This window comes from Podarcis vaucheri (assembly GCF_965113315.1).
Source record: "Podarcis vaucheri genome assembly, chromosome: 6".
In the NCBI taxonomy this organism is placed as follows: Eukaryota; Metazoa; Chordata; class Lepidosauria; order Squamata; family Lacertidae; genus Podarcis; species Podarcis vaucheri.
In genome coordinates this window covers 70,206,509-70,227,776 of record NC_138764.1, presented here as the reverse complement: position 1 = coordinate 70,227,776, position 21,268 = coordinate 70,206,509, and the positions used below count along the sequence as shown (strand labels likewise).

General features: G+C 42.2%; 1 protein-coding gene and 1 long non-coding RNA gene across 3 annotated transcripts in view; one reads left to right on the top strand and one right to left on the bottom strand.

The window, feature by feature from the left end:
- Nucleotides 1–203: 203 nt before the first annotated feature.
- On the bottom strand, nt 204–21,223 carry LOC309535029. The gene is made up of 3 exons (XR_014220983.1): nt 21,122–21,223; nt 6,808–6,929; nt 204–506 (listed from the first exon to the last, which is right to left on the bottom strand). It is a non-coding gene; the product is annotated as an uncharacterized lncRNA (long non-coding RNA).
- The window catches only part of KCND3 (potassium voltage-gated channel subfamily D member 3), a 281,448-nt gene continuing 280,663 nt past the window's right edge, over nt 20,484–21,268 (top strand). Inside the window, exon 1 of one of the 2 annotated variants that reach the window (XM_082227640.1) lies at nt 20,484–20,969. In XM_082227640.1, the coding sequence (XP_082083766.1) occupies nt 20,938–20,969 (32 nt within the window). In that variant the 5' untranslated portion in view covers nt 20,484–20,937. The remainder of the gene's footprint in view (nt 20,970–21,268) is intronic. The other variant, XM_082227642.1, reaches the window with a different exon arrangement.

The following is a 21,268-nucleotide window of genomic DNA, read 5'->3' as shown; positions in this document are numbered from 1 at the left end:
TCTGCCATTTAATAAAATTTTCCTTTCAAAATAAACACCATGGTGCATCTCCCAGCAGTATAGTCAGACATCTTCATCTTCCCCAGCTGCAACAAAACATGTCTCTTCAATATTGGTCTCTACAGCCACAGTTTAACTTCACCCCCAAATGCACACTTATCCATTGTCTCCTAAAGCAGACAGATGCCAACCAACACAAACTCATACATATGCTGATTAATGCACCATGCAAAAAGAAATCTTGATGTGATTGCACACTAACACCATGCATTCTCATTGCAGTGCAATTTAATCAAAGTTTTTCAGTGTGTTAACTGATGCATATATGCAAATGCCTACATCAGTAACTAGTAGAGGGGGTGGGGAGACATGAGCTGAAAACTGTGGCAAACTGTGTGCGCGTCTGTTCCAAAAATTAAACTTGCAAAATCTCAGGAGTCAGAAAAAGGGCAAGACAGAGCCAACCCACAGAACAATAAAACTGGAATGGAGAACATCCACATATCCTAAAAATCAGAAAAAAGAGAAATCCGATTAGAAGTGAAGTATAAGTGGAATGTGCATTATTTCAGTGCTTAGCTTAACAGTGATCAAATTAGCATCCTTCATGCAAAGCACTATAAACTATTTCTTGGCATAGAAAATTCCAGCATAGGAAGGGTTATCATGTTTCTTATTTTATGCCGTTGGTAATGGAAATGCAGCAAAAATATACTTGGGGAAAACTGATTTGCAATAGAGATGGGGCTAAGTGCCGTTTGTGATGTAAATAAACAAGCTTTGTAAACATTTTCTTTCAACACTCCCCATATTTGCTTTTATATTGGAAAATAGCTTTAATTTTCAGCATTATATGCATTCATTTTGCCTCATAATTAATAATACACATTCCTTACTTTTCCCTAAGAGACGTCTGTTCCAAGGATGGTTAATCAAGCCAAACACTCACCATATATGGCTTGCATATGATGAATCCTAAACAGCCTAGGGCTGTTTAATGGACCACATTATCCCATACGAAACTGTTGTCATCTGAGATGCTCACCAGATGCCCTTCTTCACATATCCCCAACTTATGCGAACAGGCTGGTACATGCTGATAGCTGATGGCTTTTTCTCTGGTAACATCCACATTGTGGAGCTCTGTCACCTAAAGATGATGCTGATGATTAAATTTATTACCAACCCATCATCCTAAGGTTCCACAGTAGATCACATCAATTTAATATGCAACCATAAAAGCAGTTTACAATGAATTGCAACCACAAAGATGGGGTGGGCTCTAAACACATATCATGTGTCAAAGTGGTGCATCTTTAGCATATGCCAAAAACTGTTTAGTGAATTTGCCAGACCTCTGAAAGGAAAGAGTTCCACAATTTAGAGACTGTCACAGGGAATGCTTTTTCTTAGTCTACCATGTCCCCAAGCTTCTGGAATGGTAATGGAACTACCAGGAGGACCCATCTGCTGGTCTTAGCAACTGATAGAGTCTGTAGAGAAAAATGTCATCTTTCAGGTATTTAAAGCACCTTGAATTGGACTCAGAAATAAAATGGCAGCCAGTTCTAAAACTCCAAAACTGCAGCTCTTTTAGAACGGGGTTTTATGAGTTCTACAGATGGAACCCCAGTCAGTAATCTTGCTGCTGTGTAAAGGGGTATGCACTCTGCTAAGTAAAGAAACTCACTAACACAAGTTAGGAAGGATATTAATAAACAATATATCCTCTCCTGCCACCCTGAACATTCCCACAGTAGTTACGTAGGCAATCATTTCTTTCAGTGTGAATAAATAAAGAGGTTGGGGCAGAGGAAGAAAGGTGGAGAAAATGGACATATCTTTATTCACAGATCCTTTTGAGATTATCTTTTCACTTTAGATCCCAATGAGCCTGAATGAGGCCAAGGACATGTCATTGTCATTCAGAATGTATTAAACTGTAGCATACTCCCACTCTGTTCTGTTGCCTTGCAGAAACAAAGGTCCACATGATAGTTGACCTGTGTGCATTATGTGAGATGCGCCATTACAGCAGAGGAAAACATTGCTTTGCCATTGAAGTTGCCAAATGCCTGTTACAGAAATGTCCTAGTTAGCCTCTCAAATATTCCTTTATAAAGATCCACTTTGTCCTAGCCTGAAAGCTCAGGTTTACTTGTGGCTTCCCCACACCATGGATCTATGGTTCTGCATTCCAGCTTCCTTGGATGCAGAGCATCCATGTGTGGCCCACTTGATAGTTGTTTTCATGCAACTACGCAGCACTCCTGCATTGTGCAACTCTTCAGATGTCAGACCCTGCTACAGCATGTGAGATGCAGCACATAAGAAGATAACTTATAGCAAATCAGACTATTGTCTTCTCAGACTGGCAACAGCTCATGCTTTATTCTAATGTGCAACGAAACACATTTTATACAGTGTCAAAAACTGTGCAGGGTGAAACTGCACAGTGGGACTAATTACCTGGTTAGTCAAAGGCACCGATTAAGTCATACTGAACTCTGCTGAAACAGTATATGTAAGTAAGGCCAATACCTAATAGTGGAAAGCAAACAAAGAAAAGCAGAGTACATGGCTGTGTCATAGTGCCTCCTCTCCCATGATACTTAGCAAGTTACCTTTCTTTTGAGAAGTTGAAATATCACCATCTGGGACTGATGTGAGCAGTTTTGCTTGCAAGCCTGAGAAAATTCCCTCCAGCTCTCTTACTCTATGCTAGTGCCAAGGAACCTATGGCCCAGTCCATGGTGGAAGCTATGCTCTGCATCCATGGACTGTGGAAACAGTGCTTTGCCTCCATGGTCACTGGCAATATCCTTCTGAGTATCAGTTGATGGAAACTGCAGATGATGATGATAATAACAACAACAACAACAACAACAACACCTTTCCCATCTGGCTGGGTCTCCCCAGCCACCCTGGGCAGCTTCCAACTAAAGATTAAAAATACATTAAAGCATCATTGGTGGGAACCAATGACACTGCAAGCAATAGCCTCCAGAAGATCAAAAGAGACTATGAGGCTCTTGGCAGGAAATTGAAGCAACTAAATGCACAAATTGTCATCTCATCTGTCCTCCCAGTTGAACGACGTGGCCCAGGGAGAGAGGGGAAAATAGTGGAAGTGAACAGCTGGCTTCGCAAATGGTGTAAACAGGAACGGTTTGGATTCTTAGATCACGGACTGCAGTTTCTTGAAGATGGACTTCTGGCAAGTGATGGGCTGCACCTCACAACGGTTGGGAGAAATGTTTTTGCCAAAAATCTCAGAAACCTCATCAGGAGGGCTTTAAACTGACTAATGTGGGGGAGGGAGACAGTGCTCCTGAAGGTAGGAGTCTATCAATTAATGAAGATGATCATCCAAATGTCATAGACCAAATGGAGCAAACAGCACACGGACCTAGTGGTGGGAGGAAAAAATCCTTAAATAAGAGACACGGGGGAATGATTAATGGACTTCAATGTCTGTACACTAATGCGCAAAGCATGGGAAATAAACAAGATGAGCTTGAGCTCTTGGTACAACAAACTAAATATGACATAATAGGCATCACTGAAACCTGGTGGGATAAGTCCCACGATTGGAATGTAATAATGGGGGGATACAATCTATTTCAGAGAAACAGACCAGACAAGAAAGGAGGAGGAGTGGCGTTATATGTCAGGGATGTGTATACCTGTGAAGAGATCCAAGATTTAGAACCTCAAAGCCAAAGTGAGAGCATTTGGGTCAAAATTAAGGGAGAGAAGAATAACAGAGACTTCATTGTGGGAGTTTACTATAGATCCCCAAGCCAAACGGAGGACATAGATGATGCCTTCCTGGAACAGATGGCCAAGCATGCAAAAGGAAGGGAGATAGTAGTAATGGGGGACTTCAATTACCCGGATATTTGTTGGACGTCAAACTCAGCCAAGAGCATAAGGTCAAACAGATTCCTCACTGGCCTTGCAGACAACTTCATTGTCCAGAAAGTGGGAGAAGCAACAAGAGGAACAGCCATTTTAGATCTGGTCCTAACCAATGTTGATGACTTGGTTAGTGGGGTAGATGTGGAAGGATCATTAGGCGCGAGTGATCATGCTCTTCTGAAGTTTACTATACAGCAGAAAGGAGCAGCCAAGCATACTAGGACTCAATTTCTTGACTTTAAGAAAGCCAACTTCATAAAACTTAGGGAAGTGCTGGGTGAGATCCCATGGACAGCAATACTAAAAGGAAAGGGAGTTCATGATGGCTGGGAGTTTGTTAAGATGGAGATAGTAAAAGCACAACGTCAGGCAATACCAATGAGACGGAAACATGGAAGGTGCCTAAAGAAGCCAGGGTGGCTATCTAAAGAACTTTTAACTGAATTAAGATTAAAAAAGGATGTGTACAAAAAATGGAAAAGGGGAGAAACCACCAAAGAGGAATTCAAACAAATAGCCAACACGTGTAGACACAAAGTCAGAAAAGCTAAAGCACAGAATGAATTTAGGCTTGCTAGAGAGGTTAAAAGCAACAAAAAAGGCTTTTATGGGTATGTTCATAGCAAAAGGAAGAACAAAGAAACAGTGGGGTCACTCAGAGGAGAAGATGGTGAAATGCAAACAGGGGACACAGAAAGGGCTGAACTCCTCAATGTCTTCTTTGCCTCAGTCTTCTCCGATAAAGAAAACAATGCCCGACCTGAAGAATTTGGAGCAAATGATTCAGCAAAGGAAACACAGCCCAGAATAACTAAGGAGATAGTACAAGAATATTTGGCTAGTTTAGATGTATTCAAGTCTCCAGGGCCAGATGAACTGCATCCAAGAGTATTAAAAGAACTGGCAGATGTGATCTCAGAACCACTGGCAGTCATCTTTGAGAATTCCTGGAGAACAGGCGAAGTCCCGGCAGACTGGAGGAGGGCAAATGTTGTCCCTATTTTCAAAAAGGGGAAAAGAGAGGACCCAAATAATTACCGCCCAGTCAGTCTGACATCAATACCAGGGAAGATTCTGGAGCAGATCATTAAGCAAACAGTCTGTGAGCACCTAGAAAGGAATGCTGTGATCACCAATAGTCAGCATGGATTTCTGAAAAATAAGTCATGTCAGACTAACCTGATCTCGTTTTTTGACAGAATTACAAGCCTGGTAGATGAAGGGAACGCAGTGGATGTAGCCTACCTTGATTTCAGCAAGGCATTTGACAAGGTGCCCCGTGATATTCTTGTAAAGAAGCTGGTAAAATGCGGTCTTGACTATGCTACCACTCAGTGGATTTGTAACTGGCTGACTGACCGAACCCAAAGGGTGCTCATCAATGGTTCCTCTTCATCCTGGAGAAGAGTGACTAGTGGGGTGCCACAGGGTTCTGTCTTGGGCCCGGTCTTATTCAACATCTTTATCAACGACTTGGATGATGGACTCAAGGGCATCCTGATCAAATTTGCAGATGACACCAAACTGGGAGGGGTGGCTAACACCCCAGAGGACAGGATCACACTTCAAAACGACCTTGACAGATTAGAGAACTGGGCCAAAACAAACAAGATGAATTTTAACAGGGAGAAATGTAAAGTATTACACTTGGGCAAAAAAAAATGAGAGGCACAAATACAAGATGGGTGACACCTGGCTTGAGAGCAGTACATGTGAAAAGGATCTAGGAGTCTTGGTTGACCACAAACTTGACATGAGCCAACAGTGTGACGCGGCAGCTAAAAAAGCCAATGCAATTCTGGGCTGCATCAATAGGAGTATAGCATCTAGATCAAGGGAAGTAATAGTGCCACTGTATTCTGCTCTGGTCAGACCACACCTGGAGTACTGTGTCCAGTTCTGGGCACCACAATTCAAGAAGGACACTGACAAACTGGAACGTGTCCAGAGGAGGGCAACCAAAATGGTCAAAGGCCTGGAAACGATGCCTTATGAGGAACGGCTAAGGGAGCTGGGCATGTTTAGCCTGGAGAAGAGGAGGTTAAGGGGTGATATGATAGCCATGTTCAAATATATAAAAGGATGTCACATAGAGGAGGGAGAAAGGTTGTTTTCTGCTGCTCCAGAGAAGCGGACACGGAGCAATGGATCCAAACTACAAGAAAGAAGATTCCACCTAAACATTAGGAAGAACTTCCTGACAGTAAGAGCTGTTCAACAGTGGAATTTGCTGCCAAGGAGTGTGGTGGAGTCTCCTACTTTGGAGGTCTTTAAGCAGAGGCTTGACAACCATATGTCAGGAGTGCTCTGATGGTGTTTCCTGCTTGGCAGGGAGTTGGACTCGATGGCCCTTGTGGTCTCTTCCAACTCTATGATTCTATGATTCTATGATCAGTCATTAAAAACATCCCTAAACAGGGCTGTCTTCAGATGTCTTCTAAATGTCAAATAGTTGTTTATTTCTTTGACATCTGATTGGAGGGCGTTCCACGTGGTGGGCGCCACTACCGAGAAGGACCTCTGCCTGGTTCCCTGTAATTTAGTTTCTTCAAGTGAGGGAACCCTTGGAGCAGGACCTTGGAGCTGGACCCTTGGAGCTGGACCTCAGTGTCCGGGCTGAATGATGGGGGTGGAGACACTCCTTCAGGTATACAAGGCAGATGAGGAGAATGTTCTTGGGCTCAAGTCCTGCTTGCTGTTTTCCCAGAGGCGTCTTGTTTGCCATTGTGAGAACAGGATGCTGGACTAAATGGACCATTGACTTGATCCATCAGGCTCTTCTTATGTTCTTATCTCAGTCCAACAGACTAAAGGAACACACACACACACACACACAGAGAGAGAGAGAGAGAGAGAGAGAGAGAGAGAGAGAGGAGGAGCACCTACTTTTTCTTCAAGCTTTCCAGTGGCCTTTGATATAGCTGTTCCCATAGAATAAGACTCTGCAGCACCCCAAATTCCAAGGTGCAGTCTTCCATGTGATATCCTTGCCCAGACATTTCATGGCACTGTGAAGAGAAGAAGGAAAGGATCGTCACATGCAAAAACTGCATTATTGCTTTCTGAAGAAATGAAAGGCTGAACAATTCTGCTTGGAAAGTCCAGCAGCCTATGACACTAGCTGAAGTGATTGGTGGCTGGCCTAGGAAGCTGAATGCATGTTGTCAGTCTATCTGCTGAACACTTAAAGGTGTTTGGATGCTGAAGGGCCCTATCAAAGAGCATGCATGAGAGAGGGGGAAAGAATCATAAAATCATAGAGTTGTAGAGTTGGAAATGACCGATGTGGGGCTTTTCCCATGACCGTGAGGTTAAGAGTCTCATGCTCTACCAACTGAACTATCTCAGCTCTGAGAGAGAGAGAAAAAAACCTCTTAGCCCATTTGTGTCTTGTTAGGAATGTTATGCATGTTTATTGGCATTTAACTAGACAATTCATTGGTATAAAGACTGTGGGAGGCAAAGCTGTACAAGCCCATTGTGTGACGCTGAAAAATTAATTTGAGTTCTGTCTTCTGCCTTCCTCTTTTTTTAAGCATCCAAAATTGTACAGAAATAGTCCTTTATGGAAATGCCAGTGCTCTGTCACAATCTGAATATGGGTTAAGATGTTTGGTAGAGGGAGCTGCCCTAGGGCCAAAGGCTGGGTTTCGCTTTCATGTCAGCTTCTCACAGTTGGCCTCGATCAAGTGTATGTGTTTTTTTATCATAGCAAATGCTTAAAAGAACAATAATGTGTTGTGACATGAACGTTATTGCTAACAAGCAAGTACAGAAGCAGCTGGTGGCAAAGGAATCGATGGTGTTTGAACATTAAACAACCCTCATTCAGCACTTAATGTCACTGCAGCTCTCTGAAGGAGAACACAGTATTGTCAGGATTATGGGAAATCATTCAGTGTACCCTCTGCAGCTTCCCATCTTGCCCTTGGGTCTTGTGTGTGTGTTTCTTTTTTTAAGGTCAGCAGAGCAGTGTTCATCCATAGTTCAATTTTATCTAATGTTTCAACGGGAAACTACCTGCATATTTTCTTATTTGTCCACATTATCAGCAGTATATTCTCACCTCTGAATTATATGGCTTTTTAGCAGCATGGTGATAAAATGTTTCAAACAAAACACCACTTTTTCTATAATCATTATTAAGTCACAACAGAATGCTAAACTTGAGCCAAGGAGCAGCTGCCTGAAAGGTCTGCTCAGTTATGAAACTTACTTGGCCTTGGGTGGTTTACTATTTTTTCAGCTGAAAAAGATCATTTTGTAAGGAAGCACAATCAAATTTGCACTGAAAGGTGGGAGGCAAATACATGTGATGGTAAATAAATACACCATAAGTCAAATGTTACTCATATGTGAAGGGGCTATGAAACTGCACTGCTGGATGTGCCCCTCGCATTGTGTGCAACAATTGGCACCAGCCATGAAGTCCATGTATTGAGCATGAACATCTGCAAGGAAGTCTACATGTCTAGAACTTTGCACACATCAGCTTCTACACATTCTGGAATCCTGCTCAATCACATATGAAAGCATGTTCGTGTAGAGCTTTATGCATGTAGGCTTCCCTGATACAGAATCCCATGTCCAACACAGGAATGTCAGGGCTATACAGCAGGCATAAGTGAGGATGCGATCAGAGCTGCAGCCCCTTCAATGCAAGGAACCTGCTTCATGTGAATAACATGTGAATATGTATCATCATCAAATACTATGGGGTATTTCATTGGCTGAGTTGACCTACTTCGTTTATTTCTTCTTCAGCTTTCTGATGGAGAACACTATACTGTCAGGATCTAGACATCAACATGTCACATGCATCTAGTCATCAGTGTTTTGTTTGCTACATGCCATGTGACTAAGTGTATAGACTGCCACTCCCAGGATCTTATTTGTGGAAGGCACTAAGGGAAACATGCACCAAACAACACAGGCATAAAACAGTTTCCAACCTAACATTGCAGGATTATCAGTTTTGGTTTTTAAAATATTTCCAATCAGTTTCATTTTTAAACATAGGAATGTGCACCAGATTTGGCCCAAGCCCAAGCTGAATTGGGCCAATTTGGGGAGATCACAGCTTGAGAGTAGTTGGGTTGAGGCAACCCTGGATCACACTGGGTTGGGATGCTTCAAGGAATGCACTGGGGAAGCAGACCCCAGCAGGATTGGAGGACTAAACTCTTTCTGCTTTCAGTTAGTGGTGTGTGTGTGTGTAGGACAGGCATAGGCAAACTCGATCCTCCAGATGTTTTGGGACTACAACTTCCATCATCCCTGACCACTGGTCCTGTTAGCTAAAGATATGTACCTCTTCATTTTGATAAGAAAATCAATACACCACCAAGTTCCTACACAGCCTATAGTTAAGTGGCTAGAATTACAATATGTATTCTGAACCATATTACAATACTGTATACATGCCACATATGACACTGTACACATTCTATGCCACTGTCCACTTTAAATCTTTTCAAGGTAGCTAGCAGGTAAGTAAAACAATGCCAATATATTACAACTATCAATCAATTCCTAACAGCAATAGAACAACAGAACATAAATAAAACATCAATAAATATTAGTTCACTGTAGCTGATTTTATGATGTGTGCTGCATCCCTGTTATAAACTGTGTAGAAAGTATGATATTATGCTGTATATAAATTATTAAAATAAAGGAATGGATAAATGAATTGTTTGGTTCCAAGCTTGTTCCAGGTCAATGTTCCAGGAACTGCATTAACCAGATTCTAGTCTGGTCAGAGGACTCATAAAGATAGTGGCATCAATATCTCTTTTCTGTCAATTGAGAGGCTTAAAGGAGAATATCTCCAATCCTGGAATCTTGTAGCTAATGCCAAACTTATCCAAAAATACTAAGCTAATTCCCTTTCAAGTTATCTGTCACTGCTTCTGCCCTAAGTACATTTTAGTTAATGTAATGTAATTAAACCCTTCTTTGTATATCAAAGGTCTCCAGCGAGTCATACATTTCAAATTCAAGGTTACGCTTTAATGACTCATACACAAAAGAGTCAGCCCTCTTAGCACTGAGAGGGGAGGTGGAAATAATGAACTCAATAGATCAAATGGTTCACAAAGGTAAGACTATGCAGGAATCTGGGTTGCAAGGTATGCTTGTAAGTCACTGTTTCTCAAAGGCTTTGGACATATGCCTCCCTTTTGAAGTTTTTTTTACCTTCTGCCTTCCCACATCCCAACACTAATAAGTTGCTTCAGTTGCTAGAACCTGGTTGGGGGTTAGGAACATAGATACATAGGAAGCTGCCTTCTACCATTGGTCCATCTAGTGACATGGGCTGTCAGCAGCTCTGCAGTTGGTCCCTGCAGTCTCCTGGTATGACTGGGAGAGAGCCAGGAGACAGCAGGGGCCAATTGCAGGTGCCCTTTCATTTCTTAGGTTCAGCTGTACCAAACAACCCGCTAATGTATACTCAGCCATGAATCTTACTGGGTCAGCCACAGTTTCTCCATCTAACTTATCTCACTGGGCCAAATCTCATTACAGAGCTAATGTAATGTGGGCATATGCCACTGAGTGCCCACTTACCAGAAGCCCTCACCTGCACCTGCCAAGTGGGGGAGTGGCTAAAGAGCAGGACCTGCACCTTCTGGCCACAGGCTTGCCACTTGGCCATGCCATGGTTTTAGCTCTTCACAGGGTCAATTGGCTACAGCAACTAGCTTCTCAGGATTCAGGTCCATTGGGGACCTGAAAGGGAAGCGCTCTCTCTCTCTCTCTCTCTCTCTCTCTCTCTCTCCTGGACCATAAATAGGAGGCCTAGCCTGATTCCTAGCAGTGCCTTCACTATCTTCTTTCTTTGTTGAGGCACAAGGGACTTCAGTGTGCAGGAGAAATCAAAGTTTGGTTGCATATGCTACCTATCACTCATGCAGCCAATGGATTCAACCCAGGAAATTCAGAAGGTAGTATAGTGGGATAAGGGAACTGGAGGTTGTTGGACTACAACTCTCATCATCACTGACCCATATCTTGCTGGCTGGGACTAATGGGAGTTGGAGCCCCAGAACATCTGCAGGGCTACAGTTTGACCACTCCTAATTATAGCTATTATGTACTTAATGGAATGATTCTATGATTCTATTACACTTGGTGCATTCTAATACGTATACAGTGGTGCCTCGCAAGACGAAATTAATTCATTCCGTGAGTTTTGTCGTCTTGCGATTTTTTCGTCTTGCGAAGCACAGTGTCGGAAAAGTTTTGGAAAAGCTTCAAAAATCACCAAAGTCTTCAAAAACCTCAAAAAAGGCTACCACACCGTGTGCTATGAGTTGCTCCTCGAAGTCAAGTCACAACTCTATTAACGGTGTTAAGAAAAAGGAAACAAACTTGCAAGATGTTTCCGTCTTGCAAAGCAAGCCCATAGGGAAAATCGTCTTGCGAAGCAGCTCAAAAAACAAAAAACCCTTTCGTTTTGTGAGTTTTCCATCTAGCGAGGCATTCGTCCTGCGAGGTGCCACTGTACTTGACTTGAAAGAGCAAAATAATCTTTTAAAAAAGTGTCTAGTAAACAATTCCAATGATCCTGATTTATTTCTTATGAGGCAGGAGAGACCCATAATGACAATTTATTATGTCCGTTTCTTCAGCCTGACATATAATCCAATAATTTAAAGAGGCATCAGATACCTTTCACTGGTGTACTTTCCCTTTTCACCATTTTAATTTCATTTGAATTTGTAGACAACTGTGAGATTCCATCTTACCCGATAGCTTGGTGATCAAAGTACTGTAACTGAGAGAACACTTTGCTTGGTTCATCGCATCATGAATGCTCAAAGTTGCTGGCTCCCAGGAGTAATATTTGTAAAAGAAACAGATTCTAAAAGCAGCCAGCTATTTAAAAGGATGCATAAAGTCTTCCTTTACCATGACAATGAAGAGGCTGCTTTAGAGTGTGCACACATCTCATCAATATTTAACGGCTTCAGTATAAAGTTATTGCATCTAATTCTTCCTACCGCCAATATAACCACCACTCCAACCCGTACCTCACAAATACATTTGCTCTTGTTTTACTTAGAATTGTACTTAGGAAATGGAAATATTTGGATCCTGGTGTCCCAGATAATCCTTATTTATTATTATTATTATTATTGAGAAGCTCAAACCCACTTTTTCAAAAATAGCTTCTCTAAATATTCTCTTTAATCTCAGGTATATTGGTAAATCTCACCCAGGGATGGGGAACCTCATGCTTCTAGGTTTGTAATTTCACATGCAAGAAATACAAGCATGCTTGGTCAACCAGCATGCTCTCTTAAAGTGTGTGTACCTACTCACTTTCTCATATATAATTAGGAAGGTTAAGATATTCGTGTCTGAAATGTTAGGATGCTGGTAGTGTGGGGGATAGCCAATTAAAACGTAATCCCCAGTGAGTTTTTCCAGTATTTCCAGGCACAGCCTTTCAGTTCTCTTCATCTAGGAAAAGAAAAAAAAACGAGGAACCAATGGGGCATGGCAGTTCTTGTTCCTTCCCCAGACACATCAGGATGGAAAATGGCACAAGCAGAGGGCACCAGAAGGTATTGCCAGGGTCTAATTAAAAATAGCTATAGTAGCCTGAATCATAATGTGAGTTCTAAGCCATTGCTCTAGGAAGCAAATGACAGAAAGCAGCTGCCGCCCATATGAATGGATTGCTCAGAAGCTGAACCATTGGGAACATAGGATGCTTCTAGACACTGAATGAGATCTGTGGTCTGTGTAGCTCACTCTTGTCCACACTGACTGGCAGAAGCTTTCCAGGATTTCAGATAGAGAATCTTTCCCAGTCCTCCCTGGAGATGCTAGGGATAGAACCGAAGACCTTCTGTATGTAAAGCACAGGCTCTGCCACTGAGCTTCAGTCCTTCTGCATCATGCATTTTACCATTTTTATGCTAAATTTAAGTGGTAGACAGCCATGTGGCCCAGCATGAACTGTGGCTTGGCCCTGATGTAATACTGCTTCTTTAACACAGCAAGACTCAAACTTGGTTCATGCCCCTGCAGGCTAATGCAAATGGAAGTTCAAATAGCCATGGTCAAAAATATATCTATATGACCAAAGTCTAATCTGAGAACTGTAACCTGAACAGGCTGAGGCACAGTGCCTTGAAGAATGGGCTGGGGAAGCTGTCAAGGCATCCTGAAGGAATAAGCTGTCTTATCACAAGGAGAAAATATACAGCCAGGATGTATTTCTCAGCTCCTTGATCAAGGACTGCTTTCTGTCAGTTTCAGGGCTACTGCTGTAACAGCGATAAAATATATACATTAGACAGACAGACAAGCCTACCACTTATTTGAAGTCCATGTTCTGGCATGCCTCAGGCTTAGTACTACTTGCTTATTGGAAGGGAAAAGATAGATAGGTGTTATCAGATTTACAGGGCAACAGATATAAATACCGTAGACTTTCGGTTTATATTTACTTTTGAGGAATAGCCACGTTGGTTAGAGGGAGATTAGAAATATGGTTAGACAGCAACAAAGTGTTGAAGGGCTTCCAGGGACATGCCATTTGAACAGCATTGTTTGATTTCTCAGCTGCAACATGGCACCTTAATGACACACTGCGTGAATGTAATGTCAGATGAAAATGTCATTTTAGTTCTGGGATCTTCAGGTTGCTTTGAAAGCCCCACCCTAAGAAGCTCTGAGGAAGGGCTGGAGAAATCTCAGCTTGATTAATCCTATTCCCAGAATGTCTTCTTGTGCATTCCCCCCTCCCATCTCTAGTTTGCTCTTATTTTTCTTGCTGTTGCCCTAGCATATAAATTAATGTAGAATCATAGAATTATAGAGATGGTAGGGACCCCCAAGGGCCATCAAGTGCAACCCACTGCAGTGCAGGAATCACTGCTAAAGAATCCCTCACAGATGGACATCCAACCTCTCTTTAGAAACCTCCAATGACAGAGAGTCCACCACCTTCTAAACTAGTCTATTCCATTGTCAAATAGCATCTGTGCTGATATGTTTACCTGCAGGTAAGTTGCTGCTATATAGCATGGGGGCAAAAGAACAGGGAAAAATAGCAGGTAGCCGCTTCTAGCAGAAGACTAAGAGGCCTTCCAGACTGGTGAGCTTTTCGTGAGAGTATTCTGGAACACGGCATTGATGCAATAATAGTGTCACCTCTTTCTTTGTACTCTTAGCAAAGAACCACTGTCCCCTTCATGGGAACATTCACTCATTTCCTTAGTTTCCACACTGCTATGAGCCATCATGTCTTCATTATGACAAGGCCATTCAACCTAGGTAATTCTCCCTAGGAATGTTAAAATAACTGATTACATTTGTCGTGGTGGTTCCATGTATAATCAGATTAATTTTTAGATGGTTGATTACACTAACAGATTGCACTTAAAGAAGAAGAAGACACCATCCCAAAGGATTGATTCAGATCAAAGGCAAAACACATCAGTAACCACATTTTATATCTCTTGAGAATCATGTCCCAACTCTGTCATCATGCTTGCTATGATGAGATGCAGCTGTAAAGGCTGCGGTCCCAAATTTTCCTCCCTTTTTCATAATGCTAGAACTCAGGACAATCCAGTGAAGATTCAGGACAGAAAAAAAGAAAATTGCTTCTTCACAAAACACATAGTTAGTCTATGGAATTCACTTCCACAAGAGGTACTGATGGCCAACAACTTGAATGGCTTTAAAAGACAATTAAACAAATTCATGGGGGTTAAGGCTGTCAATGGCTACTAGCCATGATTGCTATGTGTTACCTACAGTGCCGGAGGCAGTATGCCTCTGAACACCAGATGCTGAGAATCAAAGGAGGGGGCAGTGCTGTTGCAGGCTTCTCAGAGTCATCTGCTTGGCCACTGTGAGAAGAGGATGCTGAATAAGATAGACCTTTGTCCTGATCTAGAAGTTCTTATGTTCTTTATTTACACAAGATTCAGTTTCCTGAAACCTGACCCTGTTCACCAAAGTGCTGTGCTTAGAATTCCTCTCAGCCATAAAGAGGTGTGGAAACTAATACAAAGAAAAAGTAAAGGTCAGCTCTGGATTATTAGCTGTTTATTATGAGAATGCTATATTATTAAAGTGTTATAATATATTACTAAAGCAGTTTCCAAATAGTCAAGGTATGGTGAACCAGGCAGATTTTCATCTGAATTCTAACATTCAGGAAAGGTAAGCATTTCAATGAAACCTCAGCTCTAGTGTTTAATTATTCTAAAACTTTCTCTGTGGCCATCCTAGAGAATATTTGGGTCTTGCTGGACCAATTACCATTCAGTATTTTCTATAGGAGTCAGGTGTAAAGCCTCAGAATTCCAATGGGAAACGTATCTCATAATCAGGTTGCAAATGGGCAAAAGGTTGACGTGAGTTGGCTTTGGGATTATGTAAATTAAGTAAAACTTTTAAAGCATGCATGCATATTGTCATAATCATTAAAATGGTTTATTCTTGATGTATGTTATTAAGTTGCTATTGTCTCCACATATATTAGATAAATGTAATCTCTCTTTTTTGCTAATTGCAAAGGTTTTGAAAAGCACTCCACATAAGATTAAAATAAAATAAAATGGGACAGCTATTAATTGAAATGGCTGTGACTCAGTCTATTTGCCCCAAAACTGTCATTTCTGGCTATGATTGCCTGATACCAACCACACTCTTGTCTGTGTTCGTTTCATTCATGACACCCTCAATATTCTCAGGACATCAATTAATCATTCCTGAATCTCTTCAGATATTGTTGAACTTCAGCTCCCATCAGCCGCAGCCAGCATGGCCAACAGTCAGGCATGGTGGGAGTTGTAGTCCAACAACATCTGGAGTGCCTCAGGTAGAGAAAGGCTGCCCTAGACCAATTATGTTGGCTTTGATGCAGCAGCTACATTACAGACAATGACCTGGACACCTCCCCACCCCCAAAACACAACATGTTCCACACATCCAAGGACAGTTTGGACTTTCGTTTCTCAAAAACCTATTCTCCATGAATGCTGGACAGTTTTTGCAATGGAAAGGAACTTCAAGAGCAATACTGTGATATGGCATAGGGTTCTTTCACACAAAGGTAGAAAGTCAAGTATCCTACTAGCCATGCCCAACCCCTTAGGCATGCCAAAACAGTTCTGGATCCTGATTTATTGACTGCTTCTCTATTACATTGTTATTTTCCAACTTTGTTCTGAATTTAGTGTACTAGATAACTCCACTGACCTGTTCTAGATTCAGTGATCTGAGGAGTGCAGCCTAGACTTTATCTACATAATCCACCTTTTATCTATAAGATGCATTGAGTACAAGGAACAAGGTGAGTTATAAATAAATATATAACAACAACAACAACAACAACCACCACCGCAACCTGTATTTAAAATACACAGCTAGATTAAGTGCTGTTGGTTGTACTTAAGGTCTGAAGACTATTAAATGACATGCCACATCAAGGACTAAGGCCAGTGAAAAAGCGAATAAGAGAGATGGTGAATAGTGCACCTTTTCTTGGTCCTAGCTCTGCTGCCCAGCCACCTGGTTGTGGTTTTTATTTTCTATTTAAATGTACAGAATTGGGAGCAGGAGCAAAGAACTCCCAGATTAGCTTTTCTAATGGAAAAAGAAAGTTAAAAGAGGGACATGTCACAAGGGAACAACTGCTGAAAAATCACAGCCAGGCCACAGATGTTAGAGAGAAGAGGTTAAAGCACAGAGAAAACAAGAGTAGAGCTGGGACATTTTATTGGAGGATGACATTATGAGTGAAAGTAAATTCATTTCCATCTCTAGGGGACTTTGACATCTTTATATTTCAACTGTGGGCTCTCACCTGCTAGCAATAGAAGGCAGCGCTAGAAAAGTGAATGTTTCTACAGAAGATTGTGAGAAACATTTGATAGCTAGCACACTGATTTCAAAATGACATGAAGAGGTAGGGGTGTGTGTGTGTGACTGCTAGACCCAGATTCCTTTCCCAACCAGCTGGCTCTGGACTAGAGTGGTCAGTTATACATTGCAAGAAAAGCAGGTGCACAAAACAGTATTTGCATGAAATTCACATATGCTATTTTCTATATATAGATGCATATTTAGAAGAGCTTCCTATAATTTAAAGAGAAAGGGGAGGACTACGACTGTGACCAGATGACCAGATGACCAGTGTTCCTATTCAGTCTGATGCCCAGATGCCAACTATTCTTGAGCAGCTTCAAGACTCTTGTTCTCCCTTCTTAGGGTTTTTCTTTTTCTTTTCCCCTTTAAACAGCATTTGGACAAGGCAGACATTCAAATGGCTCTCCTCTGTAAATTAGGATAAATGGCTACCCTACTCTGGAGATGCCTATTTTCTTTGACTTTTTCTTTCTCTTGCTCTCTTTGGACTACTGACTGTCTGTCACTAGGTCATCTGCACCATTACTTTCTCCTTTCTCCTTTTTTTAAAATCCAATTCAGCTCTAAACATTGTGGTAATGACCGCAATGTGACCACCAAGGTAGCAATCCTTTGACCTTGGAATGTAATCAGTGCTAATATAAAGGAAAATGTATTTTAAAAAATAATTTACCAGTGGTGTTTAACACTATTTAATAGAGCATCATTTATTCAAATGCACAAAATATATGTTGAGGTGCCACTCTTTGTATTCTGTTCATCATGTCCAAATATCAATGAAGTCTTGAAAGAAATCTTATCTCTAATGTTTCAAATTACAGAATGTCACAGTTCCAAAGAAAATCTTATTCAGATACCTAAAGAATGAAACAGAACTTGTGGGCCTAAAGCAGTGCTTTTCTTCTAGGGGGGAAAAAAGGTGCCAGTACTGTGTACACTTGAGTACCCCCAGAAAAAAGCACTGCCTAAAAGTAATGTTTAATTTATAGGTAGTTTCCAGGATATATATAGCCAAATGCTGGGAAATTCCATTTGTCCCTTAGGAAAATAATGAATAGTTTTATCAACAAAGCCACCTTATTTTATAAGAAGTTACTCATTATTACATACAGACACAATTTTAGAGAAATAGTATATGTTTACCAAAGTGTTATTAACCTTTACTTTCTTGCTACAATTTTTTTCATATTAGTCTGCAAGTGTAAATTCTTCAGTTATCTGATTTATTTTTAAAAATACTAGTCCTCTGATTATTGCACAACTTTCCTAGGGCTCTTAGATTTTTTATACCTCTCTTGCCCATGCAAGTAAAGTAGTTCAGGAAGAAATACATGGGTGTTTTTTTTTGTATTTGCAGATATTAGAAACACAGATGGGGAATCTATTCTTCTCCTGATGTTGTAGAACTGCAGCTCCCACCATCCCTGAGAACTGGCCATGTGGCTGGGACTGATGGGAATTGGAGTCCCATAACATCTGGCATAGGTAATCATCCCCACCACACATACTGCTTCAGGTCATGGAGAAAGTGATTGGATTTCTTAGTAGGAAATCCCTATTCCCTGGGGACCCTAGTTACATTAAATGTTACATCTTCTGCATGCTTCTCTGCACTGTGCCAGCTTTCTAACTCTGGTAAATGCAATGCTAATTCCATGCTGCTTTTGGTTGTAGAAGAAAGAGATCAGATTTAATGGTGTGTGTTTTTTTAAAAAAAATTGTTTCTTGGAAATGCCGTCAATACTGATAGCCACCCGTGTTGAAGCAATGATTCTTCAACATCAGCTTCGTTGGACTGGTCATGCTGTGCAGATACCTGATGATCATCTTCCAAAGCAACTACTCCATTGCAAACTTAAAAATGGAAAGCATAATGCTGGTGGTCAACAAAAGAGGTTTAAAGACTCTCTCAAGGCAAACCTAAAATAATGTAGTATAAACACCGACAACTGGGAAAAACTGACACTCGAACTCAGGACGCAAGAGAGAAATGTGCTAAGAGGAAGGCATGCTTGGCAAATCCACACTGTGATCAACTCCCGCCCAGAAACCAATGTCCCCACTGTGAAAGGACGTGTGGATCCAGAATTGGCCTCCACAGTCACTTACGGACTTACTGTTAAGACTGTGTTCATGGAAGACAATCTTACTCGGCTACGAGTGATCGCCAAAGAAGATGCCAGGGGAATGTGACTGCAGTCCAACAGGACCAGATGTTGTTGGACTGAAGTTCCTATAATCCATAACCATTGACTATGTTGGCTGGGGTTGATGAGAATTGTCATCAGGAAGGACATTGATTTCTTATTTTTGTAGCACAGAATGAGTATCAGTTCCCTGGTCATATGAATCATCCACCCAAAATCTTCCCATCTTATATGGATTCAGCTTCTGTTTATTGGCCCTTTTCCAGTCTGTTTCCACATCTAAACACTGATTAGTATTAAATGAATCATTCAAATCTACATAATTTAGCTTTTTTATAATAAAAAAATCACTTTTAGGGGAAGAACTATTTCTTTGCTTCTAAATGGTGCAGCACCATCTTGGAAGAGGCATTTCCCACTGTGTGAGAAATTATCCTTTAAGACATAAGAACTGCAGAAGGCAAGCACTAAGTACTTACATGGGGAATTTTTTTTTTAAGAAAACAAAAGAAAGAAAATGTGTTGCCCAGTGAATCAGAGTTGCCTTTTCTTTAGTCAGTTATAAAGATTTTAATTGATTAATCAGAGGCATCAATTAAATGTTGCAGAAGTGGCACAGATCCACTCAACCCACCACTCATGATATGTCAGTTTGACTGTGTGAATGACTTGCAGCATGTGGGGGGGGGGGAGAATTTGTTCTGTGCATTTGCACTGTCATCTCCTTCACAGTAGACTATGATTAAATCACCCAGTGCTCTGAATTTGGCAAGAGGACAAGGAAGGTGTTACTTCTCCATTATTTGCCATCCAATCGTACATGCAGCTGTCACTTGGATATGAGCAGAATAAGGCAGACTACCTTCTCGAATGTCTTAGAGTATCCTCATCTTGACTGACATCTGCTGGTGAGAAGTGACTGCCTGGCAAACCTTTGTCACGAACCTCATCGCTGCATCTCAAAGGCTATTCCTTTGGGTTTCCTCATCTACAGTCATCTGTTGCTCTGTTTTGCCATATCAATGCAAAAGTTCAAATCCCATTTAGCATGTGGAAGATGCTACATGAACCCCCTACCTAAGTGGTTGCTTTCGTCTTAAAATTGCAGAAAATGCTATTAAACTTTTTGCTAAATGTTCCCTATCCCAGAGAACAGCTTATATCCTAGAGCACAGGTGGGGGAACCTGTGATACTGCTTATGTTTGTTGTACTGCAACTCCCATCATCCCCGGCCACTGACAATGCTGGGTACGGATGGTGGGAGCTGGAGTCCAGTAATATATCGATGTCCACTGGCTTCCCACTCCTGGAGAGACAGAATGTTATTGCCTGGGAGTTCTAGGGTCAGGCTTTACGCGCTGAACTTGGTCTCCTCCATTAAGGCCAGAGCCAGATACCCGCCTAGCGATCTATGCCTGCAGATCTCGATCTGTTTCCTCGATCGCTCCTGATCCTCCCTCGTCGGGGTGGCCCTTTCCAAATGGCAACAGGCTTTTTGGAGAAAAGGAAACGGCCGCGAGGCGGACTTGCCGAGAGCGTCGGAGGAAGGAAGCGTGTGGGACGCGAGGAGCTGTCCACCGTTCTCCTGGTGCTGAATGCCCCTCGCTCCCGCCCGCGAACTTGTGGAGCGTGGACATCAGGGCTCGGCCATACGGCGACTGGTGCAAGCCTGGTGGGACTGCGCCATCTGTCTGCTGAACGAGAACCGGGCAGGGAGGTAACCAAAAACGGCGGCGGAACACGAGGATGGGAGGCGACGTCCACGCGCTTTCGCATCAGCAGCACACCCAGCTCCTGCGCCCTCTCCGTGCGCCTGCTGAGCTGATGGGCTAAGCGCGCCCCTGGCAAGCGCCTCCTCCTCCCTCGACCCGCCCTCCCCAGTCCGAGCAGCTAGAGTAAGCGCCTTCAGCATCTGGATGGCAACCTCCTCAGCCCAGCTGCTGAACGGGCACCCGCGAAGAGGATGGCATGGCATGGCAAGGGAGCACCTCGCCCAGGAGGTAAAGTAAGGAGCACTAGAGGAGTGCGTGTGTGTCTGCGTGTGGGGGAGAGGAAAAAAGAGAGGGTGCGGCGGGCGTGGGGGCGGAGATGAATTTCCTTGCAGCCCGTCAGAAACACGAGTTTCTGCTTCTCTCTCCTCTTAAGTCCTTACCTGAATTTTGGACGGTGGATGCTTTTGGGAACTGCGACCAAAAAGAGAGAGATGAGATGCTAAGGAACACTTCTCTCTCTCCCTCGGTGCTCTTTCCCTTTCTCTGCCGTTTTGTCCCCCCTCTCTCTCTCCTTTTGCTTCCAAAGC